Source organism: Cetorhinus maximus, chromosome 7 (genome assembly GCF_964194155.1).
Source record: "Cetorhinus maximus chromosome 7, sCetMax3.hap1.1, whole genome shotgun sequence".
Taxonomy (NCBI): domain Eukaryota; kingdom Metazoa; phylum Chordata; class Chondrichthyes; order Lamniformes; family Cetorhinidae; genus Cetorhinus; species Cetorhinus maximus.
Genome location: NC_135885.1, coordinates 36,702,834 through 36,726,230, shown reverse-complemented (window position 1 = coordinate 36,726,230; position 23,397 = coordinate 36,702,834). Strand labels below are relative to the sequence as shown.

At 41.4% G+C, this 23,397-nt stretch overlaps 1 protein-coding gene across 3 annotated transcripts in view; it reads left to right on the top strand.

Moving 5' to 3' along the window:
* Nucleotides 1–23,397, top strand: part of pds5b (PDS5 cohesin associated factor B) — a 258,376-nt gene that overhangs the window by 86,100 nt on the left and 148,879 nt on the right. For all 3 annotated transcript variants that reach the window (XR_013577094.1, XM_078545339.1, XM_078545340.1), the window contains exon 9: nt 8,706–8,821. Coding sequence is in view for 2 of the 3 variants with exons in the window: in XM_078545339.1 (XP_078401465.1) it covers nt 8,706–8,821 (116 nt within the window). In the remaining variant the exon portion in view is untranslated. The remainder of the gene's footprint in view (nt 1–8,705; nt 8,822–23,397) is intronic.

Sequence of the window (23,397 nt, the reverse complement as noted above, 5' to 3'; positions counted from 1 at the left end):
AATAAACCTGATTGGGATAAATGGCACTCCTTTGTACCTGGAACTTGTTGGTTCAAGGAATTGAAAGACAGGGGAGGATATATGATTTTGTTTTTACAATAATAAAAATGGCAAGGTAGAAAGGCAACTGTATTTTGCGCAAACCCAATGCCCAAAAAGCTAGAGGAGAATGATGAAGGGCAGCATACACATTGGAGGATGGTAATTTGAACCAGGGTGGTCTCTGTACTTGATCCAGGTCAGAAATCAGACTAAAGGAACTTGAACATGTGTTTGAGGTGAGTGGCAGCAATGCATTGAAGGACCTTTAGAAAAAATGGGTAGGTTGGAGGTTGGCCTGTAGTTCCAAAAAAAAATGAACTGGTTGAGTTGCATTCTTTATGGAACCAGGTTTTCACAATATTCACATGGATGAACAACTCTATTATACTAAAAGACCATGGAATCATTCGCCTCCATTACTGTAGCAGGAAGTCCAAAGTCCATCCAAATCTGTTTTGTTTGTGTGAAGAACAATATTGTGACAACGTTTCTCTGGTGTGGCCCTATGCTTTTTTAACACCTGTCACAGTTTGATTTTAACTTGTACTTTTATTTACATTTTTCCATAACATTTGCTATTTTATAGATTTTGTTAGGGCCTCCTCATTCTTCTCCTTTCAAGGCAGAAAAACCCAATTTTTTCCAGTCTTCTCTCAAATCATAGTCCTCTTGCACCAGGGATCACTTTTGGGAGCTGAATCTGTATCACCTGCACAGCTTGAATCTCTGTGGCCAGTGCTAAACACAGTACTCAAGATCTGATTAGAGAACTGTATAGTTCAAACATTATTGATTTATTTTCCCTCGCACACTAACTGTCCTTTTAAAAAAAATTTTTTAAAGTATTTATTTAGCTCAAGATGTTTCTTCTCTCTATATCCACATAAGCAAATAAGATTTTGTTGAATGGATGCGTGCGTGCCTCTTTGTGTTGTATGTAATTGAGATGTTTAGGAATTCTGTTTCTGCTCAACACTGTCATCTATAGTAAGGCTATGGCGGTCACACAACAGAAAAATTTTGCTCATTTCTGGAAATTGTCTTGGCCTTTTCAACTGTTTAAAGATATGCAGATATTTTTCATTGTGCTTTTTTTGTTTCCCTTCCATGGAAATTTTTTCTTGTTCCATGTCCTTGTCACTGGTGATGCAAGCAGGTTCTCGGGCCTCCTCCAGTAAGACCTCTTTATCGGACTATAAGCAGCTGTGTACCCGTAGGTGGCTGACACAATTGCTTCCAAATCTGAGGTATTAGTTATTGTGTCTACAGCTGGGGCTTTTTGATGAAGCATATTTGTGTTTGATTTTAACCTGCTAATGGTTCGTATTAGAGTAATTTTGAGGAGTTGTTTTCATGTTTGGAATGCATTCTGTAAAACTGTTCTGTTCAGAGCTTATTACCTAAAGTTTTTGGTTACCGGGTGTTGTCACTTTTTTGGAGGACATGATAGGCGTTCCAGCTTTGTTCACGTCAAGACTGTGTTTGATTTGGAGAAGAAGTCATGAGACAGGAAATAAGAACTGTTTGTCGTTTATGGTATTAGAATTGGTGAAGGAAATTTAGAAATAGTTATCAATATATTGTGTGATGTGACACCCTAAATTTTACGAACAAACTTGAATGGCTTGTGAACCTGCTTTTGAATCCTCGAATTGTATTCATGCTAGCATCTGTGCATCCTTCCTCATTTTGTGAATTTCTTTTGAGGTTGTGCTCCTTTGCTCTGAAACTAAAATTTGTGACAAAAAATGAAGATTTATTTTATAAACCAAGAAAAATCAGGATTTGGTAAGGAATTACATAACTTATGCATAAACTTTGCTTCTGATCTCCAGATAACCTGCAACATTTTTTCCCTGCAGGAATCTCTAGCTTGTCCCCTGCCTCAAGGATCTTGGATACTTAACCAGGATCTTAAGTTCTTGTTTTGTTTTTGAGTCACTCTGTGTAAGAATTGTCTTGGGCCTTGCACAACTGTAGTCTTTTACTGTCAGTGCCAGTTTCTTTCTCCAAGTATCCTTTTCGACAATTTGTAGGTTCCTAATACACATCAGCTTCTCTGTCTTAACTAATTCCTGGCCAAGAATGTATCTTATTTCTTCCGTTCACTTCTCTTTATTTCCCCAACGCACTTGCATTTGTTAATGGGAGAGCTTATTTGGATGGCGGTATTGCTAAGCAGCAACAGTGGCGCATCATATGAGCCTGAAACTAAGACTGGCTTCTTCAAAGCAAAAGGATTCTTAATTTTTTATGATTCTGTGCAAGGCAGTTGCAAAGCTCCATTAGCGAAGTTCTATGTCTTTCCATGTTCTTCCTTCCAAAATGTATCACCTCACATTTCTCCACAATGTAAAATAAAGGGTATTACTATAAAGGTGGTGCACAGACCCCCGAAGAAGAAAAGCTTATCTTTAAAAACCGAGATCAGGCTTTGGAGACTGGGAACTATAAGTTCCAGCAGGCCTCAGCATTCTCTGCGCATGAGCCGGTCCTGGAAAGGCCACACACGTGCAGATTGTTCCTTTTTACTATCTTCAGCTTCTACAAGTGTCAGCCGGAGAATGGCCGCGTGTGTGCAGTTGGGGCATGTTCTCATCTTCAGGCTGGAAGGCTCCGAATTAAAGAGAAAGCTGTGGGGGGCAGAATCGAGACAAAGTGGGCTTGCAAGGAGACAGCCAAAGGTTGGTGACTCATTACTATGAGCATGTGAAGCAGTGGTGTTCTGTTGGCACAGTTGAGTATCTGAGTGTGTGTGTTTGGAAGGTGAAACTTGAATACACGTGGCGATCCACGGGAGAGGAACATCGGAAGTGGATATCAAAACCCTTGAGGTGGAATCTTGTGAAAGGTGTCCGAGAGAAAGCGTCGTTTGGGAGAATATTTCAAAGTTCAGTAAAACCAGTTATGTGTGTGGTGGGGGAAGGGAGTTGAGGAGAGATCCATAGCATCTGCTTGGGGTGGCATCTGTCACTTGGTTTCAGAGTGTGGTGTGTCTGACCACAGGTAACCTATTGATTTACATCGACTGTGTACTTACTGTGATCATGAGAGTATAAGATAGCTTCTGTAACTTTCGTTACCCTTATGAACCTGTATATATTGGGAAATGTATAGTTGCAGGTGAGGGGGTATTGTAATATTGTTCATCTTTTCTTGTTTAACAACAGAATAAAACATTCATTAAAGGATCATCAGCTGACTCCTGGGACTCTGTTCAGTAGGTGCCGTCCAAAAAATAAAAGTTGGGATCTATCAAGCTGGGTTCCACCTGTGATCTGACTTGTCCAGTAATAACATCAGCTGAGGTCATAAGAAGCAGAGGGATCCGAGTGTACTTGTACGTGTCATTAAAGGTGGCAGGATAGGTTGAAAGAGTGGTTAATAAAGCATACAGTATCCTGTTACAAGAGCAAGGAGGTTATGTTGAACTTGTATAGGACACTAGTTAGACCTCAGCCACATTTTAGGAAGGATGTGAAGACATTCGAGAGAATGCAGAAGAGATTTACAAGAATGGTTCCAGGGATGAGGAACTTCAGTCAAGAAGATAGATTGGAGAAGTTGGAGACAAAAACAGAAAATGCTGGAAAAACTCAGCAGGTCTGACAACATCTAAGAAGAAAGAAACAATGCTGGAAAAACTTGGGTCTGACAATATCTATGGAGAGAGAAACAATGCTGCAAAAACTCATTCCCACTCACGAAAGGATCTAGAGCAAGAGGGTACAGATTTAAAGTAATTGGCAAAAGAAGCAAAAATGTTATGAGAATTTTTTTCACACAAGTGGTTAGGATCTGGAATGCACTGCCTGAAAGTGTTGTGGAGTCAGGTTCAAGCCATAGGCCAAAGGGCTTTTTTCTGTGCTGTAGCCCTCTGACTCGATAAAAAATCATCTGCAGGGAAACTGGGAGAAGGCAGGAGAATGAGAATTCCCCTCGTGCCATTCAGAGGGCTCGTGCAAACATGATGGGCCGCGCATCCTTTTGCACTGTCAGAGCTGCTGAGTTTTTCCAGCATTGTTTCTTAGATGCTGTCAGACCTGCTGTAACAATTCTGAGATTCTGTAATCCCAAATCCCAGTCACCCACAGGGATTGTAATGAAAATATTATCTTAAATGATAATGGAAAGTATGTTCTTTTACACTTGCGATTCTCATAAAATTGTCAGTCCTTAAGCCTGAGACCTCTTATCATTTCCACCTCATCCCCAGAGTTTTATCATCTGCCCAATTGCCCACTCTGCTCTTGAGAACCTGACAGAGGGCCCAAGCTTTATTCTTGGCCTAAACCCGCACCCCTTCAACCTGCACCCCTTCCTGGGCCATTATCTCCCCATATGCCCTCTCTGAACTTGTGTTGCACAGTTTCAAAATAAAGGGCCTCCCATTTAAGACGGAAGGGAGGAGGAATTTTTTCTCTCTGGTCGTTGATCTTTGCTCACCAGGGCAGAGAATTCCAGTGGAGGCTGGGGCCATTGAATATACTCTAGGCTGAGTTAGAAAGATTTTTGATCAATAAGGGAGTCTAGGATTATGACGGACAGGTGGGAAAGTGGATTTGAGGCTGTGTCAGACCAGACATAATCATATTGAATGGCGGAGCAGGCTCGGGGGGGTGCAAATGGCCTATTCTTACTCCTATTTCCTATATACTTCTGTTGTCCATGAGATCCACCACTAGTTTCCTGGATCCTTTTCCTACTGAACTGCTGGCCACCCAACTTCCCTTCCTAATATGGTAAATAGTTCTCTCTTTTCAGATGTTGCCCCTACCTCCTTTAAATCATCATCCCACCACAAAGAAACCAATCCTTGATCCCCAGTGTCCTTGCAAACTACCTTTCGACCTCCACTCTTCCTTTCCTTTCCAAAGTCCTTGAATGTGTTGTCACCTTCCAATATGTGCCCATCTTTCTCAGAAGTCCATGTTTGAATCCCTTCAATCAGGTTTCTGCCCTTGCATAGTATTAAAACTACTCCTGCCCAAGTCACAAATGGCACCCTTCTAGCTCTCAGACTGTTGCACCTGGTGTCTTCCAAGGATCTATTGGGCCCCCTCCTATTTCTCATCTATGTGCTGTTCCTCAAGGACTTAATTCACAAACCCAGCAGTAGTTTTCACATGTATGCTGATGACACCCAGCTGTACCTCATGGTCATCTCTCTTAATTTAGCAACACTGCAGGAGTCATCAGACTACTTGTCTGACAGTCGGTACTAGATGAGCAGAAATTTTCTCCAACCAAATGTTGATAAAATCAAAGCCATTGGCTTCAGTTCCTCACAAATTCCATTCCTATCTACTGAGTCCATCCCTCTCCCTGAAAACTGAGGCTGAAGCAGACTCTTCTCATCTTGGTGTTATATTTGACCCCAAAATTAGCCCGATCACACTTCCGCGCCATCACTAAGACTGCCTTATTTCTAAACTTCCATAACATCACCTGGCTCTGCCCCTATTATCTCAGCTCATTATCTAATAAAACCCTCATCCGTGCTTTTATTAGACTTGACTACTCCAACAACTCCTAGCTGGTCTCTTGCCTTTGACCTTTCATAGACTTAAGCTCATCTAAACTCTGCTTCCTGTGTCCTCACTTGCACTGACTCCCATTCAACCATTACCGTTGTAGTCTCTGGCCTGCATTGGCTCCCTGTTTAAATAATATGTGTTTTTTTTTTGGTTTAAATTCTCATCCTTGATTTCCAGTCCCTTCATGGCCTCGCCCCTTCTTTACCCTTAATTTCTTCTGGTCCCACAACCCTCTTTTGAGCTTCTTTAATTCTGGTCTCAGCATCCCTGATGTTAATTGCTGCACCATTGGTGCTTTGGAATTCTTCTCTTTAACCTCTCTGACACTCTAACTCTCTTTTATCTTTAAAACACTCCTTAAAATCTACCTCAGATGACCAAAAGCTGGTCACAGTCATAATATCGCCTTATGTGGCTTGGTGAAAATTTTATTTTATGGCACTCCTGTCATGTGCCATTGGTTGTTTTATTATGTTCGAGGTGCTATATAAATATTGTGATGGTTGTTTATCAGTCTCCAACTTGGTACATGTTGCCTTTTAAGATGGTGCACACTAGTATGACAATTGGCTGGGCTTCAATAAGCGTACAAATTGAGTCCATCAGTGCAGGAAGATGTACAGGTGCCTCATTGTGAGGCCTGCAAAAGAGAGGGGAAACAAAAATAAAAGCAAAAAACTGCGGATGCTGGAAATCCAAAACAAAAACAAAAATACCTGGAAAAACTCAGCAGGTCTGGCAGCATCTGCGGAGAGGAGCACAGTTAACGTTTCGAGTCCGAATGACCCTTCAACAGAACTAAGTAAAAATAGAAGAGGTGAAATATAAGCTAGTTTAAAGTGGGGTGGGACAAGTAGAGCTGGATAGAGGGCCAGTGATAGGTGGAGATAATCAAAAGATGTCACAGACAAAAAGACAAAGAGGTGTTGAAGGTGGTGATATTATCTGAGGAAAGTGCTAATTAAGGGTAGAAAGCAGGACAAGCAAGGTAAAGATAGCCCTAGTGGGGGTGGGGTGAAGGAATCAAAAAAGGCTAAACGGTAGAGATAAAACAATGGATGGAAATACATTTAAAAATAATGGAAGTAGGTGGGAAAAGAAAAATCTATATAAATTATTGGAAAAAAGTGGGGGGGTGGAATCGGAAAGTGGGTGGGGATGGAGGAGAGAGTTCATGATCTAAAATTGTTGAACTCAATATTCAGTCTGGAAGGCTGACTAGGCACTTTACAGCCTTCCGGACTGAATATTGAGTTCAACAATTTTAGATCATGAACTCTCTCCTCCATCCCCACCCCCGTTCTGATTTTCCCCCCCCTTTTTTTTCCAATAATTTTTTTAGGGAGATAAAAAGGTGGCTACTGCATCAAGAATGATAATGTGATTCGTTGAGAAGGATGCACACATGTTTCTTTCCAAGGAGGGAAAAAAGAATGGAAGATGAACAAAGAGTGAGAAACACAATTGGAGTGTAAAATGAGCAGAGAAACAATTACTGGAGGAATTATAGAATTGCATTGCATGAGGCCTATGGTGCTAGCTTTTCATTTGGAGCTGTCTACTTTTAATGCCATATCCTTGGCTTTTCCTCGTATCCTTTTATATTCTTTTCAAATTCTCTTCAATTTCATTTTTGAATCATCTCGTTCTCTGGCTTAACCACTTTTCATGAATGTATTTTCTGTTGACGCTGTAAAAACATCGCTTTTAACTTTCTGACACTCATTACTGATCTGCCAACCGGCGGAAACAATTTTTCACTCTTGTTACTTCCGAATACCTTTTATATGAAGACTTTTAACTTCTGAATACCTTTTATATGAAGGCTTTTAACAGGGATGTTAAAGAGGGATCTCATTTTACATTCTATGATATTTAGCTAATACAGTATAAAGATTGTGATATTGAATTTGTCCAGATTATTTAACAGCAGTATAACATTTCAACTGTGGTGCATGTTTTTAAATTTATATACAATTACATATCTGTGTATGTACATGAAAGTATGTATCTATCTGAATTCCATACAGTATTTTCTTTCTGTAACTAAAATTTCTAATGTCATATGTAAAATCTTAAATAGAATAAAACATTCGGAAGAATTAACACCTGCGTTCTGGGAGTAGTTAGAATGGCTTTATAATTTTATTTATAACTCTAAGAAACCAAGTGGATATGTTCAAGAAGCATCATAAAACACCAAATTCATATTAAGAAATCTTTTAAGTCTCAAATGTGTGGACCACTGTTGCCAAGACTTTGTCCTGCATCTCCTCACTACTTCAGTAATCAACCAGTTAGCTAAACCCCCAATTGTGGCAAATGTTTGGGTAAACTTCACCAACTTTTCCCTTCTTATAAATTACTATGTCCATATAAATAATGGAAACCTCCTCTGTAAACTTGGCACACAATTACAGCCTCCTGCCACTCAAGGTGTTTTTAGTGTCATCACATGCAGAAGATGTAATTTACAGCCAAACAAATTTGTATTTTTCTATTTGTTTATGGGATGAGAGTGGTGCTGGTGATTATTTATTGCCCTTGAAAAATTGGTGACGAGCCGTCTTTTTGAACTGTTACAGTCTGAGGATTCTGACCCAGCGACAGTGATATAGTGTATATATAGTGGAATTGTGTGGATCTTGTAGGGGAATTTGCAGATAGTTGTGTTCCTAAGCATGTGCTGCTCATGTTGTTCTTGGTGGTAGAAGTCGTGGGTTTGGAAGGTATTGTTGGAGGAAAGGTAGTTAGCGACCTATATAAATGTGTAGATAAAAATTTCTGATGGTAATATAAAATATGGATAGATTATGTGACATCAGAATGGGCACTGAATTGCAACTTCATTCCGTTGTCTCATTACTCTGTCTTCTAACTTTGGTTCATCTGAAGACTGCACATGGCTGTTTTCCTTTGTGCAGCGCAATGGAAGATCAACATTTCTTTATTTGAATGTTGGTGGGTGTTAATGGTTACTGTAACAAACTCTTTAGAGAAAAATGCTTGAACTGAATTTGGGGAGTTGGCTTTAGCAATTGATTATACTTCCTGCAGTATATGCAGTAGTCATTAAATGAAGGTTGTGCATGACTATTGAAGTTCTTTTAATTCTCATTTTCATAGAGCAATGATAATGAAGAACGCTTAGCAGTTGTTAAACTGCTGGCAAAAATGTTTGGAGCAAAAGATTCAGAGCTGGCATCCCAGAACAAACCACTGTGGCAGTGTTATTTGGGAAGGTAGGTTTTTCTTTGTCTTTCCTACATTATAGCAGTGACTGCATTTCCAAAGTTCTTTACAGCTAACTAAATACCTTTTGATGTAATTGCAAATTCTTTCTTTAAAATGGGAACTTCAGATTTAAAAGGTACAAATGTGATTTTCAGTCCTGTATTTATAGGATCACTACACAAAAGCAAGGGATGATAAATCTGTTCAATATTGGTTATTCTGCAAGCGCAGTTTTGGGCATTGCATTATGGAAGAGTTGTAGGAGCCAGAGGAAAGGTGAGATGGTTGTTGCATTGTTTTTCATTTTCCAAAATTCCCTAGATTCGGGGAAGATTCCTTTAGATTGGAAAATAGCAAAAAGGGAGGGAGACGGAAAGCAGGAAACTATAGGCCAGTTAGCCTAACATCTGTCGTCGGGAAAATGTTAGAAGCTATTATTCATGAAAATAAAGCAGGGCACTTAGAAAAAAAATTCAAGGCGATCAGGCAGAGTCAACATGGTTTTGTGAAAGAGAAATCATCTTTAACCAATGTATTGGAGTGCTTTGAAGGAGTCACATGTACTGTGGGTAAAGGAGAACTGGTGGATGTACTGTACTTAGATTTCCAGAAGGCATTCGATAAAGTGCCACATCAAAGGTTATTGCAGAAAATAAGAGTTCATGGTGTAGGGGGTAACATATTAGTATGGATAGAAGATTGGCTAGCTAAAGGAAGCAGAGAGTTGGCATAAATGGGTCTTTTTCTGGCTGGCAGGATTTGATGAGTAGTGTGCCACAGGGATCAGTTCTAGGGCCTCAACTTTTTACAATTTATATAAATGACTTGGATGAAGGGACCAAAGGAATGGATGCTAAACTTGCTGACGACACAAAGATGGGTAGGAAAGTAAATTGTGAAGAGGACTTAGGAGGCCACAAAGTGATATAGATAGGCTAATTGAGTGGGCAAAGATCTGCAAATGGGGTATAATGTCAGCAAATGTGAAATTGTCCATTTTGACAGGAAGAATAAAGAAGTTTATTGTCTAAATGATAAAGAGATTGCAGACCAAGTAATTAGGGAAGCTAATAGAATGTTACCATTTATTGTGAGAGGAATTGATTCCAAAAGTAGGGAGGTGATGCTTCAATTGTACAGGGTATTGGTGAGACCACATCTGGAATATTGTGTACAGTACTGGTCTCCTTATTTAAGGAAATATGTAAGTGCGTTAGAAGCAGTTCAGAGAAGATTTACTAGACTAATACCAGGAATGCTTGGGTTACATTATGAGGAAAGGTTGGACAGGTTCAGCTTGTATCCACTGGAATTTAGAAGAGTAAGAGGTGACTTGATTGAAACCTGTAAGATCCTGAGGAGTCTTGACAGGGTGAATGTGGAGAGGATGTTTCCTCTTTTGGAAGAATCTAGAACTAGCGGTCACTCTTTGAAAAATAAGGGGTTGCTTATTAAGACAGATGAGAGTTTTTTTCTCCCAGAGGGTCATGAGTCTTTGGAACTCTCTTCCTCAAAAGGCGGTGGAAGCAGAGCCTTTGAATATTTTTAAGGCAGAGCTAGATAGATACTTGATTAACGAGGGGGCAAAAGCTTATTGGGGATAGGCAGGAATGTGGGTTTGAGGTTCCATTCAGATCACCTATGATCTTATTGAATGTATAAGGGGCTCAGTGGCTTACTCCTGCTCCTAATTGGTATGTTGGTGCAACATAGATTTGCTAAGATGATTCAGGGATGCTGATTTTTTTTTTGTGTAAAGATTGCTCATCAGCTGCCTGATGCATGTAAAATGTCGGACCCAATGTTTTAAGAACCCCGAAAACCAGCTACTGAGAAATCTGCACCCATCTTTAAAAAGTTTTTGTTTGCCCAAAATGTAGTGTATATGCTCTCCTTTTGGGGCATAGTCCACATATCCAAGTCCATAGAGTGTACAAAAGTATTCAAGCCAGTGCTTAGGAACCTTGAGTGTAAGCAGTTTAAAATTATCCACATTGTCAAGTTATAGCACTGTTGCTTGTCTGATTGGGATTGATCAATGAATTGAATGTTGACTGACTGTGTTACTAGGAGATTTGTGGCAGGAATGCTGGCCCTCAGGCCTATCTCGCCATGTTCTGTTAGTATGTCAGGTGAAGCTATAACACTGTCTAGAGTAGTATAAACTTGCCTGATTTAGGTATTCAATTTCCAAATCTGCCGTAAGATGGTTGTCTTGCTCATGAGCTTTTATTCTTGGAAATCTCCAAGATGGGACTTGCCAGGGGAGACAGTGACATAGTGATAATGTCACTGGATTAGTAACCCAGAGGCTCAAGCTAATGCTCTGGGGACGTGGGTTCAAATCCTGGTGAAATTAAAATTCAATTGAAAGCTACTCCCAGTAATGGTGACCATGAAATTATCGTGGATTGTTGAAAAAAATCCATCGGGCTCACTAATATCCTAATGAGGAAATCGTCATCCTCATCTTGTCTGGCCTACATATGACTCCAGGCCCACAACAACGTGGTTGACTCTTGAATGCCCTTTGAAATGGCTTAGCAAGACATCCCGTTACATCAAGCCATTACAGAAAAGTGAATAAGGCATGAAAACGGATGGACCACCTGGTATTGACCTCGGCACCAGAAATGACAGTGGCACACCCAGCTCTGTTGACCCAAGTCCTCCTCACTAACATATCTGGGGCTTGTCCCAAAATTGGGAGAGCTGTCCCACAGACTAGTCAAGAAACAGCCTGGCATAGTCGAGCTCATGGAATCATACCGTACAGACAATATCCCAGACACCACCATGAACATGTCCTATCCCACCAGCAGGACAGACCCATCAGAGGTGGTGGCACAGTGGTATACAGTCAGGAAGGGGTTGCCATGGGACTCCTCAACATTGACTCCAGATCCCATGAAGCCCTGTGGCATCAGTCCAAACATGGGTAAAGGAAGCTTCCTGCTGATTACCACCTACCCATGGCCCTCAGCAGATGAATCAGTACCTCCCCCATGATGAACACTACTTGGAGGAAGCACCAAGGTTGGCAAGGGCACAGAATATACCCTGGGTGGGGGATTTCAACGTCAATCACCAAGAGTGGCTTGATAGCACAACTGCTGACCGAGCTGGCCAAATCCTATAGGACATAGCTGCCATACTGGGTGTGTGTCAGGTGGTGAGGGAACCAACAAGAGGGAAGAGCCTACTTGACCTCACCCATGCCAATCTACCTGTTGCATAGGATCAAAGAGCAGTATTAGGTCAGCCATTTGACCCTGCTTTCTAGATGCACCTATCCATGATAGTATCAGTAGGAGTGACCACTTCAGAGTCCTTTGGATTAGAAGTCCCACCTTTTACATTGAGGATACCCTCCAGTGTGGTGTGGCACTACCACTGTGTTAAATGGGATAAATTTTAAAAAGATCTAGCAACTCCAAATTGGGCATCCAGGAGGCACTGGCACCATCGGCAACAGCAGAATTGTATTTAAGCAGAATCTGTAACCCCATCACCCTGCATATCCCCCACTCTACCATTATTGTCAAGCCAGAGGATCTTATTGGTTCAATGAAGAGTGCAGGAGGACATGCCAGGAGCAGCACCAGACATACCTAAAAATAAGATGCCAACCTGGTGAAGCTACAACAAAGGACTACTTGCATGCCAAACAGTAGAAACAGCAAGTGATAGAGTTAGGTAACCCCACAACCAAATGACCAGATCTAAGCTCTGCAGTCCTGCCACATCCAATCATGAATGGTGGTGGACAATTATCAACTAACTGGAGGAGTAGGCTGCACAAATATCCCCATCCTCAATCATGGAGGCGCCCAGCACATCAGTGCAAAAGAAAAGGCTGAATCATTTGCAGCCATCTTCAGCCAGAAGTCCCGATGGCCCACTTTCGGCCTCCTCTGGAGGTCCCCAGCATCACGGGCCAGTCTTCAGCCAATTCGATTCACTGCACGCAATATCAAGAAATGGCTAAAGGCACGCAACACTGCAAAGGCTGTGAGCCCTTACAACATTCTGCAATAGTAATGAAGACTTGTGCTCCAGAACTAGTGACGTCCCTAGCCAAGCCGTTCCAGTACAGTTACAACACTGGCATCTACCCGGCACTGTGCAAAATTGCCCAGTTATGTCATGTACACAAAAAGCAGGATAGATTGAACCCAGTGAATTACTGCCTGCTATCAAGTGGTACTTAACTTGCTTACTATGCTCAGTTAGGGTTCAGCTGGGATCACTCAGCTCCCATCCACATTTCAGCCTTGGTCCAAATATGGACAAAAGGGTTGAACTCGAGAGGTGAGGAGAGAGTGACTGCTCTTGACAACATTTGACTGAGTATGGTATCAAAAAGCCCCAGCAAAACTGAAGTCAGTGGGAATTGTCGGGGGTGGTGGATGGATGGAAGAACTCTCCACTGGCTGGAGCCGCACCTAGCACAAAGGAAAATGATTGTGGTTGTTGGAGGTCAGTCATCTCTCCTGGGGCTTCATTGCCGGAATTCCTCAAGGTAGTTTCCTAGGCCTAACCATCTTCAGTTGCTTCATCAATGATCTTCCTCCCATCATAAGTTCAGAAGTAGGGATGTTCACTGACGTTCAACACCATTTGTGACTCTTCTGATACTGAAGCAGACCATGTATATATGCAACATGACCTGGACAACATCTACAAGGCACAAGTGAGGAGTTTGATGGAATACTGTCCACTTGCCTGGATGAGTGCGGCTCCAACAATACTTGACAAGCTCGTCCAGGACAAAGCAGCCCAATTGATTGGACCCCATCCACCACCTTAAACATCCATCACTGGTGCACAGCGTGTACTGCCTGCAAGATGCACTGCCATAACTTAGAGGGTTCTTCGACAGCACCTTCCAAACGCGTGACCTCTTCCATCTAGAAGGATAAGGGCAACAAATGCATGGGAACACCACCACCTGCAAGTTCCCCTCCCAAGCCACACACCATCCTGACATGAAATTATATCACCGTTCTAACATTGTCGCTTGGTCAAAATATTGGAACTCCCTTCCTTACAGCACTATGGGTTACTGCATAGACTGCAGCAGTCCAAGGCAGCGGTTCATAATCACCCTTTCAAGGGCAATTGGGGATGGGGAACAAACGCTGGCCTGGTCAGCAACACCCACACCCCGTGAAAGAATAAATGAACAATAAGGTTGAAAAATATCCCCTCCTTTTTTCTGAACTTTCTCTCCTCCTAACCCCCAATTTTGTGAGAGGATATTCACCCCTCTGCAGTTAGATATCTGACCAACATGAGCATAGCTAGGCAAATAACTGCCTCATGAGTAGCATGGTTTGCAAACTTAACATGTAGCTGCCTGAATGAATTGCCACCATCTTCCTAACCATGCAATATGATGTTGAATAGTGGTTCCCATTTGGAAATTCAAAATTTCAGTAACATCTACGTGCTTTGTTGCAATTCGCACTCCAGATAGATATGACCAGAAAATGAAGATGTGATTTTGTGCCTGATCTCCAAGAAAATCTTTCAGCATTTTGCCCCAAGTCAGAGTTTCCTGATTTATTCAAGGAGCATCTGCTTTCTGCATTGTCTAAGGACCTACAAAGGGCAGCTTACGTTATGCCAGCCATTGATGTCCCACTATTAATCAACCATTTTTTCAGGCCTTGTTTGAGCAAGTTGAACAAAATATTTCCGCACTGTAAGACTTGCTTCCCATCAAGGTCTGAGCCTCCCCCCACAAAAGCTGCTTTCACTCCATGGTTCAAATCTTCTAGGCACATAAAGGAGAAGAATGTGCTTATATATCTAATATTCCATAAGTTTAATCTATATTGGGATTTTGAAGTTACTGAAGAGTGATGAGGGAGTCCCAAGTGCTCTCCATTCTTCCTCATGGTGATCCCAGGAGATTGGGTGCAGGCTGAAGTTGACAACCTCCAGGATCCCCAATATAAGTCAGTAATGACCCAGGTCTCCTTATATTTTTATCAATACCTTTATGATCACATCTTGAAATCATATATCCCTGATCAGCCCACTATTTAACATAGTGACTAAAGGGCAGTAGACCACCCCTGTTCCAGGTGATTCTACCATAAACAGAATATCATTGAAAGACTGCTGCAATATTTTCAGGCATGCCTGGGATTGTTGTGCATGATGTGATTTATTACTTAAGTACTGAAGGCATCAAATAGATTGGCTGATGGCAGACAGTTTTGGCTCAGTTCCTGAGAGATGGGCTCATGGGATCTTCCATCTGGCTTTTCACAGATCTTAGTATTAGAAAAGATTGTTTGCTGCCAACAGCGTACGTGTGCAGTTGTATGCGCGCCTGCCATCTTTATAGGGACGTGTGGTCATCACTGGGTCTGGATTTGAAAATATTACGGCAGCATCAAGTTACTGGTGCTTCTAAAATAGTTTACAGACAATACAAAATATATATGAAAACTCAATAATGTTAGGTTCGGAGTACTGATATGGTTGGCTCAAGAATACAAAAAAAAAATCAGATGATATAGCGTAAACATCTAAAGATCAGAAAGCATATCAGTGGTTTACATGACTCCATTATTTGGAATCATGTGAAAAATGTTTTTTCCAATAAGAAACCAAAAATTCAGTGAAAATGAACTGACTCAAAAAAATTAAAGTTGAAACTGCTGCTGGGAGTTTCTCTAGTATGATTAAAAGGAAAACATAAACCTGTTAAAAAAAAATGCAGAATGGAACAAACTATTGTAATTTGAGAAGTTGACCATTCCACATACGATCTCACTTGCACATACTTAGGGTTGATTCCTGCACATGCACTGACAAGCACACATGCGCATAAGTGCTGCCGGCAGCCATGTTGCGTTGGCAGGAGTTATAGTGATTAGAAAACACCTCCGTTACAAAATCCAAGATTTGGCCTTGGTTTGGAAGCAATGGTAGTAACCTTGGCTTGAACTATACAACATAGAACTAGAGTCTTGCATAAAGGCCACACAATGTTGTCTTGTATGAAATTAAAGGAAATTAACCTCAGTTTCAAATTGTTTCATTTTGAATCTTTATGCTGTCCTCAGGGGCAACTGTATCTACAAGGGAGCCGAAGGTTATGGGGAGTAGGCAAGAAAGTGAGTTAAGGTCACAATTGGGTTAGCCATGATCGTATTGAATGGTAGAGCAGGCTCAATGTGCTTCCTGCTCCTATTTCTTATACCTTACAGTTACAAAAGAAAATATGGCAACCTGAAGAGCCATTTTAATAGCCACTAGTATCAGTGGATGCTATGGTAGTACTCTCAGAGCCCCTTCCTTTATATTTTAGTGAAGTTGTGATCTCTACCTAGAGTATACTGGCCTCAGATAGAATCTTATTCATCAGCTTCAATAAATAATTTCAAGGCATTGTTCTCCAAGACCGTTGCTGACTCCTCCCTTCTCTGACTCACCTAAAACGCTTTTTGGAATTTGACATGCATACTGTCCACACTGGCTGCCATATCATTAACTTGGTGACACAGCGCTAAATCCACCATTTGAATTGGCTCATTTAAAAGTCTTAGGCTGGATGAATGTGTTGTATAGACCAATCTATCTTCTATGCAGGTGGGCACAGCATGTTAAGACTTACATATTAACTGTGGAATGTTCATACAAATTTGCCATAATTTTCTCTCTGAATTCTTTTGACCATGAATGGTGACACACTTTTTAGCCATTCACCTTTACTATCAAGGTGAGAGACTGCTGCCTCTTCTGGGTACAAATGGAGTGTGACTTCCATTGCCACACTGTTATTTCGGCAATAATGGGAACACTAAAAGAATTTTCTATATTGCATCCTCTCCCTCCTTTACCCCCTTCCCCTGGGTACAGTTTCAGGAAGAAGAATTCAGTATCATCCTGTTTTGTTTCTGAATTTTTTTAAAAGAGGGGAGATGGAATACCTTCACATAGTAGAGATAGCATAATGGTAGTAGAAAAAAAAGTGACAGCAATCAGCAAGGCAGAAATAGAAACCCTGTGGATAGCAATTTTTAAAAAAAAAAAGGAACAATCTCGCTAACAGCTATAGTCTGCAGACCACCTAATAATTGAAGGGAGGTAGAGGAAGAAATGTGCAAATTGGGGAGATGAGTAAAAAGCATGAGAAGTAATCATGGGGGATTTCAACAATCCTGAAATTAATTGGCCAGGAGGACAAGGAATGGAATTTCTGCAATGCACACAAGATTCCTTTCTAATCAGTATGCAAGAAGCTCACAAAGGAAGATTTGCTACTGGATTAAGAAAAGAGGAATTAATAAGAGCAGATAGAAGTAAAGGAGAATACCTTGGCAGTCGTGGTCATAATTGAGAAAGATGTAAGCATTACAAGGATTAGGGTAATAGATTGGGGAAATCATAGAATGGTTATAGCACAGAGGTGGCCATTCAGCACATTATGCCTGTCCTGTGCTGGTCCACGGAAGGAGCAATTCACCAAGAGTCACTCCTCTGCAGGGGTCAAAATAATTTTTCCCCAGAGCTCTTTTTGAGATTTTTTTCAAGAGCTACTTCTTGATTTTCAGGGGCTACTTTTTAGTTTTCAAGGGCTCCTCTCTCATTCTCATCAACTCCTTTATTTGGTGATGCAGTCACCTTCTGAAATCTTCTGGATTTTGATTTTTTTCTTCTTTCGTTTCCTCCTCTGGGTAGTTAAGATAACACAAATACCAAAGACTCAATGATTAAACCTTTTAACTTGGAATCTGTGAGCCAGGCCCTGGAATTCAGTTTCCTTTAACTCATTTGCTAAAAATATATTTTTGTTAGTTTTATTATAAATGAGTCTCCACCCATACTCCATTTCCAAAATAAAAATTTAACTATTTGACACAAGATAACTTATTGGGAATGAGTCTTACATCTGCAGCCCCTCCTTTTATAAGTTAATTGCAAGTAATCAGCACTCCCCAGTATTCTTTAGTTTCGTTCTGCCAAGTAATGCTGCAGCAACAAGCTAACCATCAGATAAAGGATGGCCCCAGACCCTGACTCTCATCCCCCCCATAATTTGCAGAAGGACCAGTTGTTCTCCATTTCTCACCTCTGTTTAACAACATCCTGCAAATTCACCCAGGCTCTGTTATTCCAAAAAGGCGACCGGTCAGTCAAGAACCCCATCCCCAACTGCGCAGCTGGTAGCTGGGCCAGGGCTGGTGCGAGGCTAACTGGTGGCTCCCACGAGCCCTATTCCTGGCCTCATGACTGGGCTTCCAGCTACCGCCTCCTTCCTCTTTTTTTTGCGTTTTATTTCCCGGCTTCTTCTGGACGCAATCATGGTGCAATCGAAAGTCCCCTGCATGTTGTAGCAGGACCGGCCACAATAATTAATCCAGTTCCTCCAAATCTCAGCTTCCCTCTGCTCCTCCAATTATAGATTCTCTCTCTGGAGGAGCAGCAAGAGAAGGAGGGAGGAAATCTGTGATAGGAGGAGCTGGAGCAGTGAGTGTGGGAGAGACAGAATCTCTGATTGGAGGAGCAGCTCATCACAGATTCTGTCTCCCCCCACTCTCAACTATTACTCCAATCAGAGCTTAACATTATTTTCCTGTTCCTAGTGACGCTTGTGCTTTCGAGTGTTCTGTCCCGTTTGGACAATGGAGGAGTCATAATGCAAAGCTAATATGTACTTCTTTCTCTCGTTTTTTTGCCCTGTATATGATTTTGTGTGGGCTCTTTCGAGGCTTTTGAGCCGAAATTTGCCTGCTGCCTCTTTTTTTTTAAACCCTGGTCCCCTACCTTTTCCCCATAGCCCTGAAAGTTTTTCTTTTCAGATAATGATTTCATTCCTTTTTGAAAGCCTCAAATTGACCCTGCCTCTACCACATTGTCAGTAAATGCATTCTAGATCCTAACCACCCGCTGCGTTTATAAAAAAAACATTTTTCCTCGTGCCATCATTGCTTTTTTTGCCAATTACCTTAAATCTGTCCTCCCAGGTTTTCAATCCCTCTGCCAATGGGAGCAGATTTTCACGTTTACTATGTCCACACCCCTCATGATTTTGAATACCGCTATCAAGTCCCCTCTCAATCTTTTCTTTGCCGAGGAAAACAGCTCCAACTTCTCCAATTTATCTATGTAGCTGAAGTTCCTTATCCCTGGAAAGATTCTCGTGAATCTTTTCTGCACTATCTCTAATGCCTTCACATCCTTCCTAAAGTGTGGTGCCCAGAACTGGACACACTACTCCAATTCACAGAATCAGAGAATTGCTAAAGCAGAAAAGGAGGCTATTCAGCCCATTGTGTCTGCGTTGGCTCTCAGAATGAGCTGTGCACCTAGTGCCATTCCCCCAGCTTCTCCCCGTAAACCTGCAAATTTATCTTTTCCAATTGAGGCTGAAAAATTATGCTTTATGCAGGCTCAATTGTACTCCATGCTCCTATTGATAAGCCCAGGATGCTGTGTGCTTTATTAACTGTTCTCCCAACCTGTCTTGTCACCTTCAATGATTTATACACATATATACTTTGCAATTCTCCAGGTCCCTGTGCTTCTGCAGCCCCTTTAGAAATTGTACCCTTTATTTCATATTGTCTCTTGGTGATCTTCCTACCAAAATGAATCACTTCACACTTACCCGCATTAAATTTAATCTGCCGGGGAGGTGGTAGCATAGTGGTATTGTCACTGGACTAGTATTCCAGAGACTCAGGGTGATGCTCTGGGGACCTGGGTTTGAATCCCACCACAGCAGATGGTGAAATTTGAATTCAATAAAAATCTTGAATTAAAAAATCTTGAATTAAAAAATGTCTGGTGATGACCATGAAACCATTGCTGATTGTCACAAAAAAAACCCCATCTGGCTCACTAATGCCCTTTAGGGAAAGAAAGCTGCCATCTTTACCTGGTCTGGCCTACCTGTGACTCCAGACCACAGCAATGTGGTTGACTCAGTGCCCTCTGAAAAAGGGCAGTTAGGGATGGGCAATATCTTTACACCCCTTTTTGAACAAGGGTGAGACATTTTCAATTCTTTAGTCCTCTGGCACCACCCCTTAGGCAAAGGAAGATTAGAAAATTTATGGCCATTAGCTCTGCAATTTCCCCCCTTACTTCCCTCGGTATCCTAGGATGCATCTCATCTAGTCCTGGTGTCCTATCAACTTTTAAGCATGGACAGCCTATCAAGTACCTCTCCTTTATCAATTTTATACCTTTCAAGTATCTGAAATACCTCTTCTTTCACTGTGACCTGCAGAACATCATCTTCCTTGGTAAAGACAGATGCAAAGTATTAATTTAGTACTTGAGCCATGCCCCCTTCTTCTATGCTTAAAACCTCCTTTTTGGCTCTTAATTGGCCCTGTTCCTCCTATTACCATCCTTTTACTATTTATAGAAGCACATTTGCTTTTTGATTATTTTTATTATAACGAATACATATTTCTGTGCTGATATCACACCTTTCACAGCCCCAGAACATTCCTTCATGCTTTAAAACTAATGGTAAATAACCTGAGAATTCCTGCACTTTGAAATATTGCCAGGCATTGACAGGACAGCTGGGCCTCGGTTTAAAATCTCACCCAAAAGATGGCACCTCTGACAGTGCAACGTTCCCTCAGCACCGACCCTCCGATAGCACAGTACTCCTTCAGTACTAACTCTCCGACAGTGCAGCACTTCGTCAGCATGGACCCTTCAGTGGCGCAACGTTCCATCAGCATTGTTCCTCTGACAGCCTTTCGTTTTTGAAGAGCTTTTGTTTGTGAATAGAACTTGGGAAAATAAAATGGCTGACAATGTTATAGAACAGCGATGGGAAGCATTTAAAACTAACTTAACAGAGCCCAGGGAGAAATTTTTCTGCCAAAAAAAAAACTAAACGCTAATGAGACACCATGGATGAGTAAAGACTTGAGGGAAAAATTAAAGGTAAAGAACGTGGACAGAACGGAGAGCACAGCAAAGAAGAATATAAAGAGATTAGAAAATAAGTCAATAAAATGACTAGGAAGATGAAGAGAAACTGAAGTTAAATCATCAAGGAACATAAAACAAAATGGTGAAATAGCCTACAGATGCATATGATTTTTCAAAAATTGAAGTCGGGATGGAAATCGGGTTATTAAGGGATAGGCAGGATAAAATTTCATTTAACTAGTATTATACCTGTGTTTAAGAAATGAGATAGAACATGTCCAGGGGACTACAGACCAGCCCTCTTAACATCAGTGGTAGGAAAGATAATGGAATTCTGACTAAAGAAATAGAAAAACAGTTAGAAACCAAAAGTATGACAAGTAGTCAGCATGGATATCGCTAAGTGACCCCACAGCCAAAGAATCGGATCAAAGCTCTTCAATCCTGTTGCATCCAGTTGTAAATGGTGCTGGACATTTGAACAACTAATGGAGGCCCCAGAAAATCCCCATCCTCAATGCTCAGAGGGCATTTAAGAGTCAACCACATTGCTGTGGGCCTGGGGGTCATATGTAAGCCAGACCAGGTAAGGACGGCAGATTTCCTTCCCTAAAGGGCAGTAATGAACCAGATCGGTTTTTATGACAATCGACAATGGTTTCATGGTCACTATCAGACTCCTAATTCTAGATTTTTATTGAATTCAAATTTCACCATCTGCCGTGGTGGGATTTGAACCAGGGCCCCCCCAGAACATTACCCTGGGTCGCTGGAATACTAGCCCAGTGACAATACCACTATGTCACCACCTCCCCTTGGAATGGTGGTGGGGGGGTGATTACCAGTAACACAGGTGAAGCAGGTCTGGAAATTCTGTGGCGAGTAGCTCACCTGATTCCCCAATGCCTGTCCACAATCTACAAGGCGCAAGTCTGGCATGTGATGGAATAGTCTCCAGTTGCCTGGATGAGTGCAGCTCTCGTAACAGGACATAAATAATCTGCTTGATTGACAACTCATTCAGCACCTTATGCTGAATCAGCAAATCGCTCCCCCCACCACTAACGCACAGTGGCTACAGTGTACACCATATACAAGATGCACTGCAGCAACTTTCCAGGCCTCTTTTCATAGCAGCTTTCAAACCTGTGATGTTAACCTTGAAGGACAAGGGCAGTAGATGCATCAGAACACCACCACTGTAAGTTCCCTTCCAAGCCCCATCCTGTTCTGGAACTATACCACCGTTCCTTTACTGCCACTGAGTCAAAATCCTGGAACTCCCTTACTGTACTGTGGATGTACTGACATGAGTTGGATTATAGCAGTTCAAGAAAGTGGCTCAGCACCACCTTCGAGGGCAATTGGGGATGAACAGTAATTGCTAGCTTTGCCAACAATATTCACAACCCGTTAAAGAAGAAATACATGTGTGCGTGTGAGATATCAAAAGGGAAAGTCTGTCTTGACCAACCTCATTGAATTCTTAAAGATGTAAAAAAGAAAGCAGAAATGGGTGATGTTGTAGATGTAATACATCTAGATTTTCAAAGGGGAAATGGTGCCACATAATAGACTAATAAATAAGGTCAGAGCATGCAGAGTTAAAGGGCAAGTAGCAGAATAGAGAAACAAGTAACTGCATGGTGAAAAGCAGAGAGTAGGGATAAAGGATGGCAAAAGGTGGGAAATGATCGTCCCACAAGAACCAATGCTGGGACCAACGTTGTTCATAATTTATATTAACAATTTAGACTTTAGAATCAAGAACAGTATTTAAATTTGTGGAGGACACCAAATTATGGGGGGGGAATCAGTCAATACTGAGGAAGACTGCAGCAAATTACAAGATATTAATAAACTTGCAGAATGGGCACATGATTAGAAAATGAATCACAATATACAAAAATGTGAGGTATTGAATTTTTGTATGAAAAATAAGGAGGCCGCATTACCTAGAAGATAATCTCAAAAAGAGGGAGAGCATTAAAGGGATCTGAAAGTGCAACCACAAATTACCATTTAAAAATAGTGATGCAGGTTAATAAGGCCAATTGTTTTTTTTAATGCTGAATCAACCACTATTTATAGAGGGGTAGAATTGAAAACTTATGCTAAACATGTATCAGACCTTGGTTAGACCAAGCTTTGAGTACTATAGTTCTGGTCACTGTATCATAACAAGGATATAGAGATACTGGAGAGGTGCAAAAAAGATTTTCAAGAATGAACAGGCTGGGCCTGGCTCAACAGTGACCTAAAAGTTTTGAGACAGTAGAGACCTGTTTGTAAGTTTAAGCAGAGTATTTCCACTTGAGAAATCAAGTGGGAAATTCAGAAGCAACCTCCTTACCCAGAACATGATGTGAATGTGAAACTTGCTACTGTAGGGAGTAATGGCAAATAATGCAGCTGCATTTAAGGGGAAACTAGATGAGCATATGAGGGAAAGGAAAGGGAGGGCTCTGCTGATAGATGGAGGATGGGAGGAGGTTTGGGTGGAGCGTAGGTGTTGGCATGGACTGCTGTGCTGTATAATCTCTGTAATCATGTCGGACCTTTGCAGCAGTTGATACTTTTAAGAATCATTTTTTCGAAGGCCTTATGCTTTTGTTTAACAGTTGTCCTTCCCTCTTGTAGTTATATTAACATATGCACGATTAGT